The sequence below is a fragment of the Microcaecilia unicolor genome, chromosome 7, assembly GCF_901765095.1.
Source record: "Microcaecilia unicolor chromosome 7, aMicUni1.1, whole genome shotgun sequence".
In the NCBI taxonomy this organism is placed as follows: domain Eukaryota; kingdom Metazoa; phylum Chordata; class Amphibia; order Gymnophiona; family Siphonopidae; genus Microcaecilia; species Microcaecilia unicolor.
In genome coordinates this window covers 10741655-10754973 of record NC_044037.1, presented here as the reverse complement: position 1 = coordinate 10754973, position 13319 = coordinate 10741655, and the positions used below count along the sequence as shown (strand labels likewise).

At 46.4% G+C, this 13319-nt stretch overlaps 1 protein-coding gene across 1 annotated transcript in view; it reads right to left on the bottom strand.

The window, feature by feature from the left end:
• The window catches only part of LOC115474358 (rho GTPase-activating protein 20-like), an 89436-nt gene that overhangs the window by 17899 nt on the left and 58218 nt on the right, over positions 1-13319 (bottom strand). Inside the window, exons 10-12 of the mRNA XM_030209803.1 lie at positions 12382-12557; positions 6039-6200; positions 270-379 (exon numbers count right to left, since the gene is read on the bottom strand). Of these exons, the coding sequence (XP_030065663.1) occupies positions 270-379; positions 6039-6200; positions 12382-12557 (448 nt within the window). The remainder of the gene's footprint in view (positions 1-269; positions 380-6038; positions 6201-12381; positions 12558-13319) is intronic.

Genomic DNA, 13319 nt, shown 5'->3' with positions numbered 1-13319 from the left:
AAGGATCCACTTTGGCTCAGGCAGGGGGGTCTGTAGTGTGTGGGAGGGGGAAGGCAACTGTGGCCGAAGGACTGTAATGTGTGGGGGGGGGGGGGGGGCGGCGGCGGGCAGTGGCCAGGGGGGCCCCAATGACCTTTATTGTCCGGGGGACCTGACCACTGTCAGTCCGCTCCTGATGCTACCAGTGGGTAGAACACTTTTCCTAGAGATAATGCCTCTTTCCACACCCTCCCCTCCCTCTTCCCCATAACAAATTGAGCCTTGCTAACCTTTTCATGGCTTCAATCTTACACTCCTGGTGTTCCATCTCTGCCGCCTCCATCCATAAACCGTACAGCTCTGAGGACAGAACACTGTCGGGTATATTGCGCAGGAAATCCTGAAGGAAAACCACAGTAAATGTGCAGAAGTTAGGTCAGCTTGCTTCTTGTTCGGATACATGTCTGAAAATCAGTTCTCCTGCTTTCTTGACATCAGGTTACACATAACACTTTTGCAAACACTGATTCATCTCGGACAAACAGGGTTTCACATGCAGCGAACGGGGCCTACAATGCCCTTCTTATGACACATACAGTGGAAATTTCAATTGCTTCCCTCTTTAATGCACCCTCCCTAGGCTGTTGAGCTCAGCTAGCATGAAACGTGATCCATGAGGAGAATTCTGAAAGCAGAGAGAAAACCCCTCTGAACCAGCTTGGAATGATTCAGTGGAATTTATTTAAAAGCTCTGCTGTGATTCAGAGAATCCTATATGGGTCCACCACAGAGCAGAATGTAAGAACATACTGTAAGAGTAGCCATACTGAGTCAGACCAATGGTCCGTCCAGCCCTGTTTCCTGTTTCCAACAGTGGCTAATCCAGGTCACAAACACCTGGAAGAATCCCAAGGACGAGCAGTGGCTTAAAAAACATTCAATTTATTTATTTAGATTTTGCTCACAACTTTTTCAGTAGTAGCTCAATATTACATTTTTTAAAATCTTATTTGTTTTCAGTGTACTATTTAGTACATTTATGGTATGTTTGTTCTGTTTGGAATACATACCATAATAACGCTTTATTTATTTATTATATTTGTATCCCACATTTTCCCACCTATTTGCAGGCTCAATGTGGCTTACATTATGCCGTGATGGCGATCGCCATTTCCGGATTGAGAAATACAAAGTGATACTTCATTAAGGTTCATAGATGATAAAATAGATTACAGAGTGGTATTACGTTAGAGTTTATAAACAGTAGAGAAAATTATAGAGTAGGTTAGACAATTAGATATTGAAAGTTCATAAGTGGTAGTGCTTAGGATGGACCATGGTGGTGTGCCTTTTCGAACAGGTTGGTTTTCAGTGATTTTCGGAAGATTGTTAGGTCGTGCACTGTTTTTATGACATTTGGTAGTGCGTTCCATAGTTGCGCACTTATGTAGGAGAAGCTAGATGCGTAGGTTTATTTATTTGCTACATGTGTACCCCACATTTCCCCACCTATTTGCAGGCTCAATGTGGCTTACATTATATTGCAAAAGATATAGTTATGAACAGAGTAAGAGGTTTGTTCTAAATTAACATATTACTATGTAAGAATTAAGGAAGATATGTCTGTGGAATAATTTACATAACACATAATGAAAAAGAAAAAAATATGATAATATGGCTAATAGGGATTAGTAGGAGGTTGGTTTAGATATAGAATAATCAAGTTCTAAGGAGGATTCTTATTGTAAGTTTTTTCAAACAAGTGTGTTTTCAGTAATTTCCTGAAGTTTGTTAAGTTACGTGTTATTTTTATAGTGTTTGGTAGTTTGTTCCATGCTTTTGTGCAGAGGTATGTGAAGGTAGACGCATGTATTGATTTGTATTTGAGTCCTCTACAATTAGGGTAGTGGAGGTTCAGGAAGGTACGTTGACGAACTGTTGATGTTTCGTGCCGGTAAGTCAATTAGGTCTGACATGTATGAAGGAGCTTCTCTATGGATGATTTTATGGGTCAAGGTGCAAATTTTGAAGGCAATACGATCCTTTAGTGGAAGCCAATGCAATTTTTCTCTAAGAGGTTTGGCGCTCTCATATTTCGCCTTACCGAATTGATTTATATTTAAGTTGATTTATATTTAAGTCCTTTGCAAGTGGGGCAGTGAAGATTCAAGAATGTGCGTGTTGACCTTTTTGTGTTTCTTGTTGGCGAGTCTATGAGGTCTGACATATAGACCTGGGCCTCACCATGGACGATTTTATGGACCAGGGTGCAAACTTTGAACGCAATTCATTCTTTTATTGGGAGCCAGTGTAGTTTTTCTCTTAGGGGGTTGGCGCTTTCGTATTTCATTTTTCCAAATATGAGTCTAGCTGCTGTGTTTTGGGCAGTTTGGTGTTTCGTAATGATTTGTTCTTTGCATCCGGCATAGATGGCATTGCAGTAATCTAGGTGGCTTAACACCATTGATTGTACCAGTCTGCGGAATATTTCCCTTTATGGTCACAAAACATCTGAGCTTCATTATCTACTTCAGAAGGGGAATATCTGGCACTATTAGAAAAAGTCGCACTCTATTCCTCTCTCAGGGGCCCTTTTACAGAGCGGCGGTAAGCCCAACAGGGGCTTACCGCTCACTCTTCCGGGACTACCGCTGGCCCAACGCGGCCACTGGTGGTAATCCCGTCCTGAGAATGCATCATTTCGGGGGGGGGGGGAGGGGGGGAAGAAAAGCCCCAGAAATGGCTTGTGCAGCAGTAACCCTGCTCTTTGAGCAGGGACTGTCTTTCTTCTATGTTTGTGCAGCGCTGCGTACGCCTTGTAGCGCTATAGAAATGCTAAATAGTAGTAGTAGTAGTAGGTAATCAGGAATCGCTGCCTGCTGCCCGGTTACTCCGTCTCAGTGGGTGGCAGTAAGGGCTCCTTGTCTCATGGCCATGCGGTAAGAATTCTCGTACCGCACGGTCATGTGTGCCTGAGGTCTTATTACCCACTGCGGTAAAAAGGGCCCTGGCGTGTGGGGAAAACAGCCCCCGCCTCTAGCGCAGGGCCCTCTTTCCCGCAGCTTGGTAAAAGGACCCCTTGGACATTTTTTTGGAATAAATGTTAGCTACCTGACATTTTGGAAGCTACACACTTCCCCTTAAATCACAGGTCAGGAACCTCGGGGGAAAAGCCAGACTCAAGACTCCTGTTGATTCTCCACATCCAAGGAACCCTGAGGAGAAGCCTCTATCATCTGCAACAACTATGCTCCTCTCTCCATACATTGAGAAGACAAGTCTTGTTACAATGGTTCATGCTATGATAACTGAAATGTACTGTACACTGGTCTGATTACAAAGGGTTTCAACAGCTCCAAATGATTCAGAATAAGTACATAAGTGTTGCCACACTGGGACAGACCAAAGGCCCATCAAGCCCATCATCCTGTTTCCAACAGTGGCCAATCCAGGTCACAAGTACCTGGCAGAAACTCAAATAGTAGCAACATTCCATGTAGAACCCCAAAGAGTAACAAGATTCTAGAATTCTAAAGAATAACAAGATTCCATGCAGAATTTCAAAGTGTAACAACATTCCATGTAGAACCCCAAAGAGTAGCAAGATTCCATTCAGAATCCCAAGTACATAAGTGTTGCCATACTGGGACAGACTGAAGGTCCATCAAGCCCAGCATCCTGTTTCCAGCAGTGGCCAATCCAGGTCACAAATACCTGGCAAGATCCCAGAAAAACTCAATACATTTTATGCTGCTTATCCCAGAAATAAGGAGTGGATTTTCCCCAAGTCCATCTTAATAATGGCTTATGGACTTTTCTTTTAGGAAGCTATCCAAACCTTTTTAAAACCCCGCTAAGCTAACTGCTTTTACTGTATTCTCTGCCAATGAATTCTAGAGTTTAATTACACGTTCAGTGAAGAAAAATTTTCTCCAAATTGTTTACTACTTTGTAGCTTCATTGTGTGCCCCCTAGTCCTAGCATTTGTGGGAAGAGTAAACATGATTCACGTCTACCTGTTGCAGTCCACTCATTATTTTATAGATCTCTATCATATCTCCCCTCAGCCGTCTTTTCTCTACATCACACCATTTTTGCAAAAACTTCACTGGCTACCAGTATAATACAGGGCTAAATTTAAAAGTGACTGAGCTTCAAGACCCATAGAGGAAAGAGGGCAGAGAACTTAAAGAACACGATCCCTCTCTAGGAACCTCCAAAGTTTCTAAAGCTCCTCCCATGGATTATCCCTAATTGCACACTCTCCCAAAAAAAAAAAAAATTCATATGATGTGACACCTGTCAGCTCTATCGTACCTAGGACAGGGCGGGGCAGTGGGGGTGGTCCGCTCCAGGTTCTGACAGCGAGGGGGTAAGTGAAGCAGGCACAAGCTGTCGGCTCTGCCGGTCCCCTTCCCTGGAACAGGAAGTTGACATCAGAGGGGGTAGGGGAACAGCAGAGCCGACAGTACACATCTGCTCTGTGCATTCCCTTGCTTGGAGGAGGGGGTGTGCGCTGCCGGGGGGGGGGGGGTGCATGTGCATATAAGTTAGGTGAGCCTTCTCTAGAGTAGCCCCCATGCTCTGGAATGCACTCTCTGAAAGGCTTGGCTTAACACAAGACTATCTGTACTTCAGGAAGCAGGTGAAAGTTTGTCTGTTTCTTACATCTTTAATGGAAGAAGCAACTAACTAGCTAGTCACACACACACAGGGTTAGATTCAGTAAATGGAGCCAAAAAAATTGTTGCTGAAAAAACCCCGCTTAAGCAGTGTTCTATAAACCATGCCTAAAGTTCGCTTAAGCGCTATGGTCACACCTGAGTTTAGGAAAAAAGAAGGGCGTCCCTGACAAGCATTTGACCAACTTTACTTGGTCCCTTTTTTTCAGGACCAAGTCTCAAAAAGGTGCCCGAACTGACCAGATCACCACCGGAGGGAATCGGGGATGACCTCCTCTTACTCCCCCAGTGGTCAGCAACCCCCTCCCACCCCCAAAAAAAATGTTTTTCCAGCCTCTATGCCAGCCTCAAATGACATACCCAGCTCCATCACAGCAGTATGCAGGTCCCTGGAGCAGTTTTTAGTGGGTGCAGTGCACTTCAGGCAGGCGGACCCAGGCCCATCCCCCCCTACCTGTTACACTTGTGGTAGTAAATGTGAGTCCTCCAAAACCCACCCGAAACCCACTGTACCCACTTGTAGGTGCCCCCCTTCATCCCTAAGGGCTATGGTAGTGGTGTACAGTTGTGGGGAGTGGGTTTTGAGGGGGGGTTGGGGGGCTCAGCACCCAAGGTTAGGGAGCTATGCACCTGGGAGCAATTTGTGAAGTCCACTGCAGTGCCCCCTAGGGTGCCCGGTTGGTGTCCTGGCATGTCAGGGGACCAGTGCACTACGAATGCTGGCTCCTCCCACGACCAAATGCCTTGGATTTGGTCGTTTTTGAGATGGGTGTCCTCGGTTTCCATTATCGCCGAAAACCGAGGTCGCCCATCTCTAAGGTCGACCATCTCAACATTGGTCGACCTAAATGTTGAGATTTGGGCGTCCCCGACCGTATTATCGAAACGAAAGATGGACGCCCATCTTGTTTCGATAATACGGGATGCCCCGCCCCTTCGCGGGGACGTCCTCAGAGATTGGCACCCTTAGAGATGGTCGTCCCCGTTCGAAAATGCCCCTCCACGTATTTCCCTACTCCCTGGAGGGATTACAATCTGCTTTTGTACCTGAGGCAATGGGTAGTTAAGTGTCTTGCCTATGATCACAAGTAGTGGCAGTGGAATTTGAATCTGGCTTCCCAAATTCTCAATATATATATTTTCTCTTTTTTTTTTCCCCCCTTTGAGTTGTTCCCTGACTCTCATCCTGCTGCTCTACCAGTTAGGATGTGCCTCTACTTCAGAGGCAGAAAATGACAAGAGATGACGCTAGGAGCCATCCCAGGATACCTCCCGATTCACAGGCTAGTGCGCTAACTATGGGGTACTTCTACTTTGGCACCCACCCCACTTACGAGCTCCTGGTTATACTTCCAGGTATAATATCAGCCCACTTACTGTGATAACTGCAGCAGCCACAAAGACCGACTCTCCAGACATCTGCACCTCATCGCCTGAATTAAGTTTCTCCTTCAGCTCCTTACAGATTTTGGCATTTGCTGACCGTCTGAAGATGCCCTTAGTGGATGGGCCTTGCTGGTAGAGCAGCAGCAGCATGTCCTGGAGAAGAAGCCAGTGAGGAGCAAAAGAAAGTCAAAGGACGTGTAGAATTGCACAATCTGAACCTTAGAAAGGATAAAAGCCAAGTGCCACTGTATTGCAAAGTATTATTTCCTTTATAAATAGTTCCATTAGCGTACATAACAACCTACAGATGTAAGGAAGGAAGCTAGATGGCCAAGAGAGTTGAGTAAAGATTTAGAACATAATCCACAGATCCAAATTTCTGTACTATGCTATCCTAGGAGCTGCAGTGCAACAGAAGTTAAGCGTGACAGAAGTGAAGAGAAAGGAGGCAGCAGTCCAAGAATAACGTGGAATGGGGAGTCAAGGAAAGTCTTGGTTTGAGGAGAAGGGGCAAACTACTACTACTTAACATTTCTAGAGCGCTACTAGTGTTACGCAGCGCTGTACAAAATAAACAAAGAAGGACGGTCCCTGCTCAAAGGAGCTTACAATCTAAAGAACGAAATGTCAAGTTGGGGCAGTCAGGATTTCCTGGGTAGAGGTGTAGAGGTTAGGTGCCGAAGGTGACATTGAAGAGGTGGGCTTTAAGCAGAGATTTGAAGATGGGCAGGGAGGGGGCCTGGCGTATGGGCTTGGGGAGTTTGTTCCACGCGTGGGGTGAGGTGAGGCAGAAAGGGCGGAGCCTGGAGTTGGCGGTGGTGGAGAAGGGTACTGAAAGGAGGGATTTGTCTTGAGAGCGGAGGTTACGGGTAGGAACGTAAGGGGAGATGAGGGTTGAGAGGTAAGGAGGGGCTGCAGATCGAGTACATTTGTAGGTTAGTAGCAGAAGCTTGAATTGAATGCGGTATCTGATCGGAAGCCAATGAAGTGACTTGAGGAGAGGGGTGATATGTGTGTATCGGTTCAAACTAAGTGTAACCCAGGCGTCTCCCCTTTTGGGCTGGTTCCGGTCCGACCTGAGTCACAGGGAAAACATGAATTTGATCTCAGTCTCTCTTTTTTTAAATCTTTTACACTCCATCCCCAAGGTCCCACCTTGGGCGCCAGTCTTATATAGCCTGGGTCTCACCCCCAGACCAGCCTCAGTTCCCTCGTGACCCAGGCAGACAGGGATGATTCCACTAGCCCTTGCACTTGATTATACAACTCTTTTTAAAATTTTTAGTCCACACTCATGACAAGCTGGGAGTGGGTTAAAGTTCCGGAATTGTGATCTGGGGGTTTGAGAGGCATTCAAGCTCTCTAGACTCTCTATCCCCAATGAGCATAGCGTAGGCAGCAGTTTATGCAAAACTCAAACCTTTATTCTCCAATTCTGCAACAGCAATAACATCAAACAGTTTCTTGCAATCCAACTCCAGGCACTTCAAACTATATGAGTGGAGGAGTAGCCTAGTGGTTAATGCAGTGGACTTTGATCTTGGGGAACTGAGTTTGATTCCCACTGCAGCTCCTTGTGACTCTGGGCAAGTCACTTAATCCTCCATTGCCCCTGGTACAAAATAAGTACCTGAATATATGTAAACCACTTTTAATGTAGTTGCAAAAACTTCAGAAAGGCAGTATATCAAGTCCCACTTCCCTTTCCCTCCTTCCCCTTTCCCTTATGACATCACAATATCAGAAGTGAGCCTATCAGGCAATCAAGCCATTGTGACATCACTGATGAGGTTGGCTCTTATTGGTGGAATGAGTGGAGGAGTAGCCTAGTGGTTAGTGCAGTGGACTTTGATCCTGGGGAACTGAGTTCAATTCCCATTGCAGCTCCTTGTGACTCTGGGCAAGTCACTTAACCCTCCATTGCCCCTGGTACAAAATAAGTACCTGAATATATGTAAACCGCTTTGAATGTAGTTGCAAAAAACCTCAGAAAGGCGGTATATCAAGTCCCAGTTCCCTTTCCCTATTTGAGATTCTAGATGGAATGTTGCTACTATTGGAGATTCTACCTGGAATGTTGCTATTCCACTAGCAACATTCCAGGTAGAAGCCTGCCCTTGCAGATCAGCAACGCGGCCACGCAGGCTTCTGTTTCTGTGAGTCTGATGTCAGACTCACAGAAACAGAACGAATCCTTGCAGATCAGCCAGCGAGGTCCTCTTCTTCCAGCGCAAGGCTTCGTTCTGTTTCTGTGAGACTGACATCCTGCACGTTGTACGTGCAGGACGGCAGACTCACAGAAACAGAACGAAGCTTTGCGCTGGAAGAAGAGGACCTCGGCTGGCGGGGGTTGGGGTCCCCCGCCAGCAAAGGTAGGCGATAGCGACGGCAGGAGGGGGGTCGAGAGGGTCGTCGGCTGGGGGGGGTCAAAGTTGTTGTTGGTGGTGGTGGTTGTGGGGAGGGGGTCAGCAATGGCGGGGGGTGGGGGGGACAGCGGCACCGGGGTGGGGGCTAAAATGTGCCCCCTCACCTCAGGCTCTGGACCCCCCTCCCGCCGAAGTCTGGCTACGCCCCTGCATCACAGGCTGCCACAGCACTGTCTGGGCAGTGCTGGGGTGGTCTGGGGGTGGAGTTTAGGTGGAGCCAGGAGCTGCACAGGCACCAGCGACATTCAGTGCCAGTGTCCTTATAGCTAACTAGGCAAGAAGGCCCATTTAACTAGCTAACCAGGCATACAGTGGGGGAAATAAGTATTTGATCCCTTGCTGATTTTGTAAGTTTGCCCACTGACAAAGACATGAGCAGCCCATAATTGAAGGGTAGGTTATTGGTAACAGTGAGAGATAGCACATCACAAATTAAATCCGGAAAATCACATTGTGGAAAGTATATGAATTTATTTGCATTCTGCAGAGGGAAATAAGTATTTGATCCCCCACCAACCAGTAAGAGATCTGGCCCCTACAGACCAGGTAGATGCTCCAAATCAACTCGTTACCTGCATGACAGACAGCTGTCGGCAATGGTCACCTGTATGAAAGACACCTGTCCACAGACTCAGTGAATCAGTCAGACTCTAACCTCTACAAAATGGCCAAGAGCAAGGAGCTGTCTAAGGATGTCAGGGACAAGATCATACACCTGCACAAGGCTGGAATGGGCTACAAAACCATCAGTAAGACGCTGGGCGAGAAGGAGACAACTGTTGGTGCCATAGTAAGAAAATGGAAGAAGTACAAAATGACTGTCAATCGACAAAGATCTGGGGCTCCACGCAAAATCTCACCTCGTGGGGTATCCTTGATCATGAGGAAGGTTAGAAATCAGCCTACAACTACAAGGGGGGAACTTGTCAATGATCTCAAGGCAGCTGGGACCACTGTCACCACGAAAACCATTGGTAACACATTACGACATAACGGATTGCAATCCTGCAGTGCCCGCAAGGTCCCCCTGCTCCGGAAGGCACATGTGACGGCCCATCTGAAGTTTGCCAGTGAACACCTGGATGATGCCGAGAGTGATTGGGAGAAGGTGCTGTGGTCAGATGAGACAAAAATTGAGCTCTTTGGCATGAACTCAACTCGCCGTGTTTGGAGGAAGAGAAATGCTGCCTATGACCCAAAGAACACCGTCCCCACTGTCAAGCATGGAGGTGGAAATGTTATGTTTTGGGGGTGTTTCTCTGCTAAGGGCACAGGACTACTTCACCGCATCAATGGGAGAATGGATGGGGCCATGTATCGTACAATTCTGAGTGACAACCTCCTTCCCTCCGCCAGGGCCTTAAAAATGGGTCGTGGCTGGGTCTTCCAGCACGACAATGACCCAAAACATACAGCCAAGGCAACAAAGGAGTGGCTCAGGAAGAAGCACATTAGGGTCATGGAGTGGCCTAGCCAGTCACCAGACCTTAATCCCATTGAAAACTTATGGAGGGAGCTGAAGCTGCGAGTTGCCAAGCGACAGCCCAGAACTCTTAATGATTTAGAGATGATCTGCAAAGAGGAGTGGACCAAAATTCCTCCTGACATGTGTGCAAACCTCATCATCAACTACAGAAGACGTCTGACCGCTGTGCTTGCCAACAAGGGTTTTGCCACCAAGTATTAGGTCTTGTTTGCCAGAGGGATTAAATACTTATTTCCCTCTGCAGAATGCAAATAAATTCATATACTTTCCACAATGTGATTTTCCGGATTTAATTTGTGATGTGCTATCTCTCACTGTTACCAATAACCTACCCTTCAATTATGGGCTGCTCATGTCTTTGTCAGTGGGCAAACTTACAAAATCAGCAAGGGATCAAATACTTATTTCCCCCACTGTAGATAGCAGAGGCGTAGCCAGACAACAGATTTTGGGTGGGCCTGGGCAAGAAGTGGGTGGGCACCAAGTGTTCTCCCTCCCCCACCACCATGAAAAAAATATCTCAGCTGGTGGAAAAACACTTCTTTCCACCTTGGCCGTCTGCAGCAGGCATTCGCTGAAAACTGAGCATGTGCAAGTGCCAGTATCATGGAGAGTAGTGTTTTCATTACCATCAGAGGGAAGTCTTCAGCTGGCGGAGCTTGGGATCCCCACCAGCTACTGCTAAACATGTGCTACTGATGGGCGGGCATGAACCCTAAATGGGTGGGCCCCGGCCCACCCAGGCCCACCTGTGGCTACGCCACTGATAGATAGGACTCTCACAATTTATGGCACTGAATGTTGGCTCTACTGTCATTCGTTGTGGGCCTAAATCAGCTGGCTGTGGTCAGCATTTATGAAAGCACTGACTGGCACCAGTTCTGTACTGACCATTTGTTTTTGTTTTTTGGGAAAGGTACAAATGGCAAGGAAAACTGAGCTAGTGAAAGCAGTTGCCCAAGTCTTTCTGATGATTTTTCTCCTTCCTGAAATACTTCAGTCCTGCGCAATAGAACTGAGGCTAATTATTTCTGAGGACAATAAACAGAGTTAAAATACTTGCTTTGCACAAGAAAACTACTCTTGTCTCTCCCTACGCCCCACCTCGAGTACCCCATTCTGTGGACAAATCTCTCGTCTGTCCCCTTCTCCTCTACTGCTAATTCCAGACTCCGTTCCTTTTATCTCGCTGCACCTCGCGCCTGGAATAGACTTCCCGAGCCTGTACGCCTAGCCCCGTCTTTGGTTGTTTTCAAATCCAGGCTAAAAGCCCACCCCTTTAACGCTGCTTTTGACTCCTAACCACTACTCACTTGCCCTGTACCCTTTATCCCCACCTCTTTAATTCCCTTACCTCTTAGTTGTTCTGCCTGTTTGCCTGTCCTATTTAGATTGTGAGCTCTTTGAGCAGGGACTGTCTTTTCATGTATGGTGTACAGCGCTGGGTAGGCCTTGTAGCGCTATAGAAGTGATAAGTAGTAGTAGTAGTAGTAGTAGTAGTAATGTAGAAGCCTGCCCTTGCAGATCAGCAACGCAGCCGCGCAGGCTTCTGTTTCTGTGAGCGTGCAGGACGTCAGACTCACAGAAACAGAAGCCTGCGCGGCCGTGTTGCTGATCTGCAAGGGCAGGCTTCTAGATGGAATGTTGCTAGTGGAGGAGTAGCCTAGTGGTTAGTGCAATGGAACATGGAATGTTGCTACTATTGGAGATTTTGGAATGTTGCTACTATTTGAAATTCTGTTGCTACTAGTTGAGATTCTACATGGAATGTTGCTATTCCACTAGCAACATTCCATTTTTAGATTGTGAACTCTTTGAGCATGTCTTTTCATGTATGGTGTACAGCGCTGCGTATGCCTTGTAGTGCTATAGAAGTGATAAGTAGTAGTAGTAGTAGTAGTAGTAATGTAGAAGCCTGCCCTTGCAGATCAGCAACGCAGCCGCGCAGGCTTCTGTTTCTGTGAGTCTGACGTCCTGCACGTACATGCCACTTTTTAGCAGCATTATTGACTGCAGTTACAGTGGTTTATATCTGAGGGTACTCTATACATACAAATTATATATTTACCATATCATGCTGGTGTGAACTGTTTTATAGCACTTTCTTGAAGTTGGTGGCTATGAGTCCTGGTTTGTGTATACAAGCTGTTGAATGTTACCAGAGACATTGATATTGTGAATTCGTTTTCTGTTGCTATTCCACTAGCAACATTCCATTTTTAGATTGTGAACTCTTTGAGCATGTCTTTTCATGTATGGTGTACAGCGCTGCGTATGCCTTGTAGTGCTATAGAAGTGATAAGTAGTAGTAGTAGTAGAAGAAGTACAGTAACATGTTATAATCACTTATGTGGCTTCATAACCTGGAAACTCCTGGCATTCATGCAGTTAATGAGCAGCCTATAAGCATGTTTCATCATACCATAATCGGCTTGGGAAGGATGCCATTGGGGCACACCGAGGACAGGGACAAGCCAAACAGTTTCCTAGGTGTCGTGGGCGACTCTGAAGATGTGCTGACTGTAGGAGTGCTCCCGGTCCGACGCAGGGCCCAGTCAATCAGGGACTTCTTCCTCTTCGTCCGTTTCTGCATGGCTTCTGAGAGAGAATGAGATTAGCTTTTAGTCTTGGTTCCTCTTTTATCGAACATGGCGAAGGCGGCAGAGTCAAAGCAAACTGAGACAAGGAGCGGAGGAGTGACCTAATGGTCAGTGCAGTGGGCTTGATCCTGGCAACCTGGGTTCAACTCTCACTACAGCTCCTTGTGACCTTGGACAAGTCACTTAAGCCTCCAGTTCGTTTTTTTTTACAAAAACTTAGGGGGGCTTTTACTAAGGTGCACTCACGTTTTTCGCAAATGCTAAAATTGTAGGCACGCTAAACACCAATGCATTCCTATGAGCGTCTGTAATGTTTAGCGCGCCCACAATTTTAGCACGCAGTAAAAACGTGAGCGTGCCTTAATAAAAGAAGCCTTTAGACTGTGAGCCCTTTATGGACAGAGAAAGTACCTGTATGTAATGTGTACACCGCAGTGTACGTCTAGTAGCGCTATACAAATGATTATTATTCACTTGTTCAGAACCCTTATTTTATCATCCTCACTTTAATATTCCCTTATCTCTTGTTTGTTTGTCCTAATTAGATTGTAAGCTCTGTGGAGCAGGGACTGTCTCTTCATGTTCAAGTGTTCAGTGCTGCGTACGTCTAGAAGCGCTATAGAAATAAGTAGTAGTAGTAATCTTGGCTGAATTACCCTTTAGGGGAAAATTCTAGAAGGGGCACTAAAACTCGCCCCCCTGATATTCGGCTGGCAGCAGACGTAATCGGCCATAAGTTAGTAGATAAAGACAGGACAGC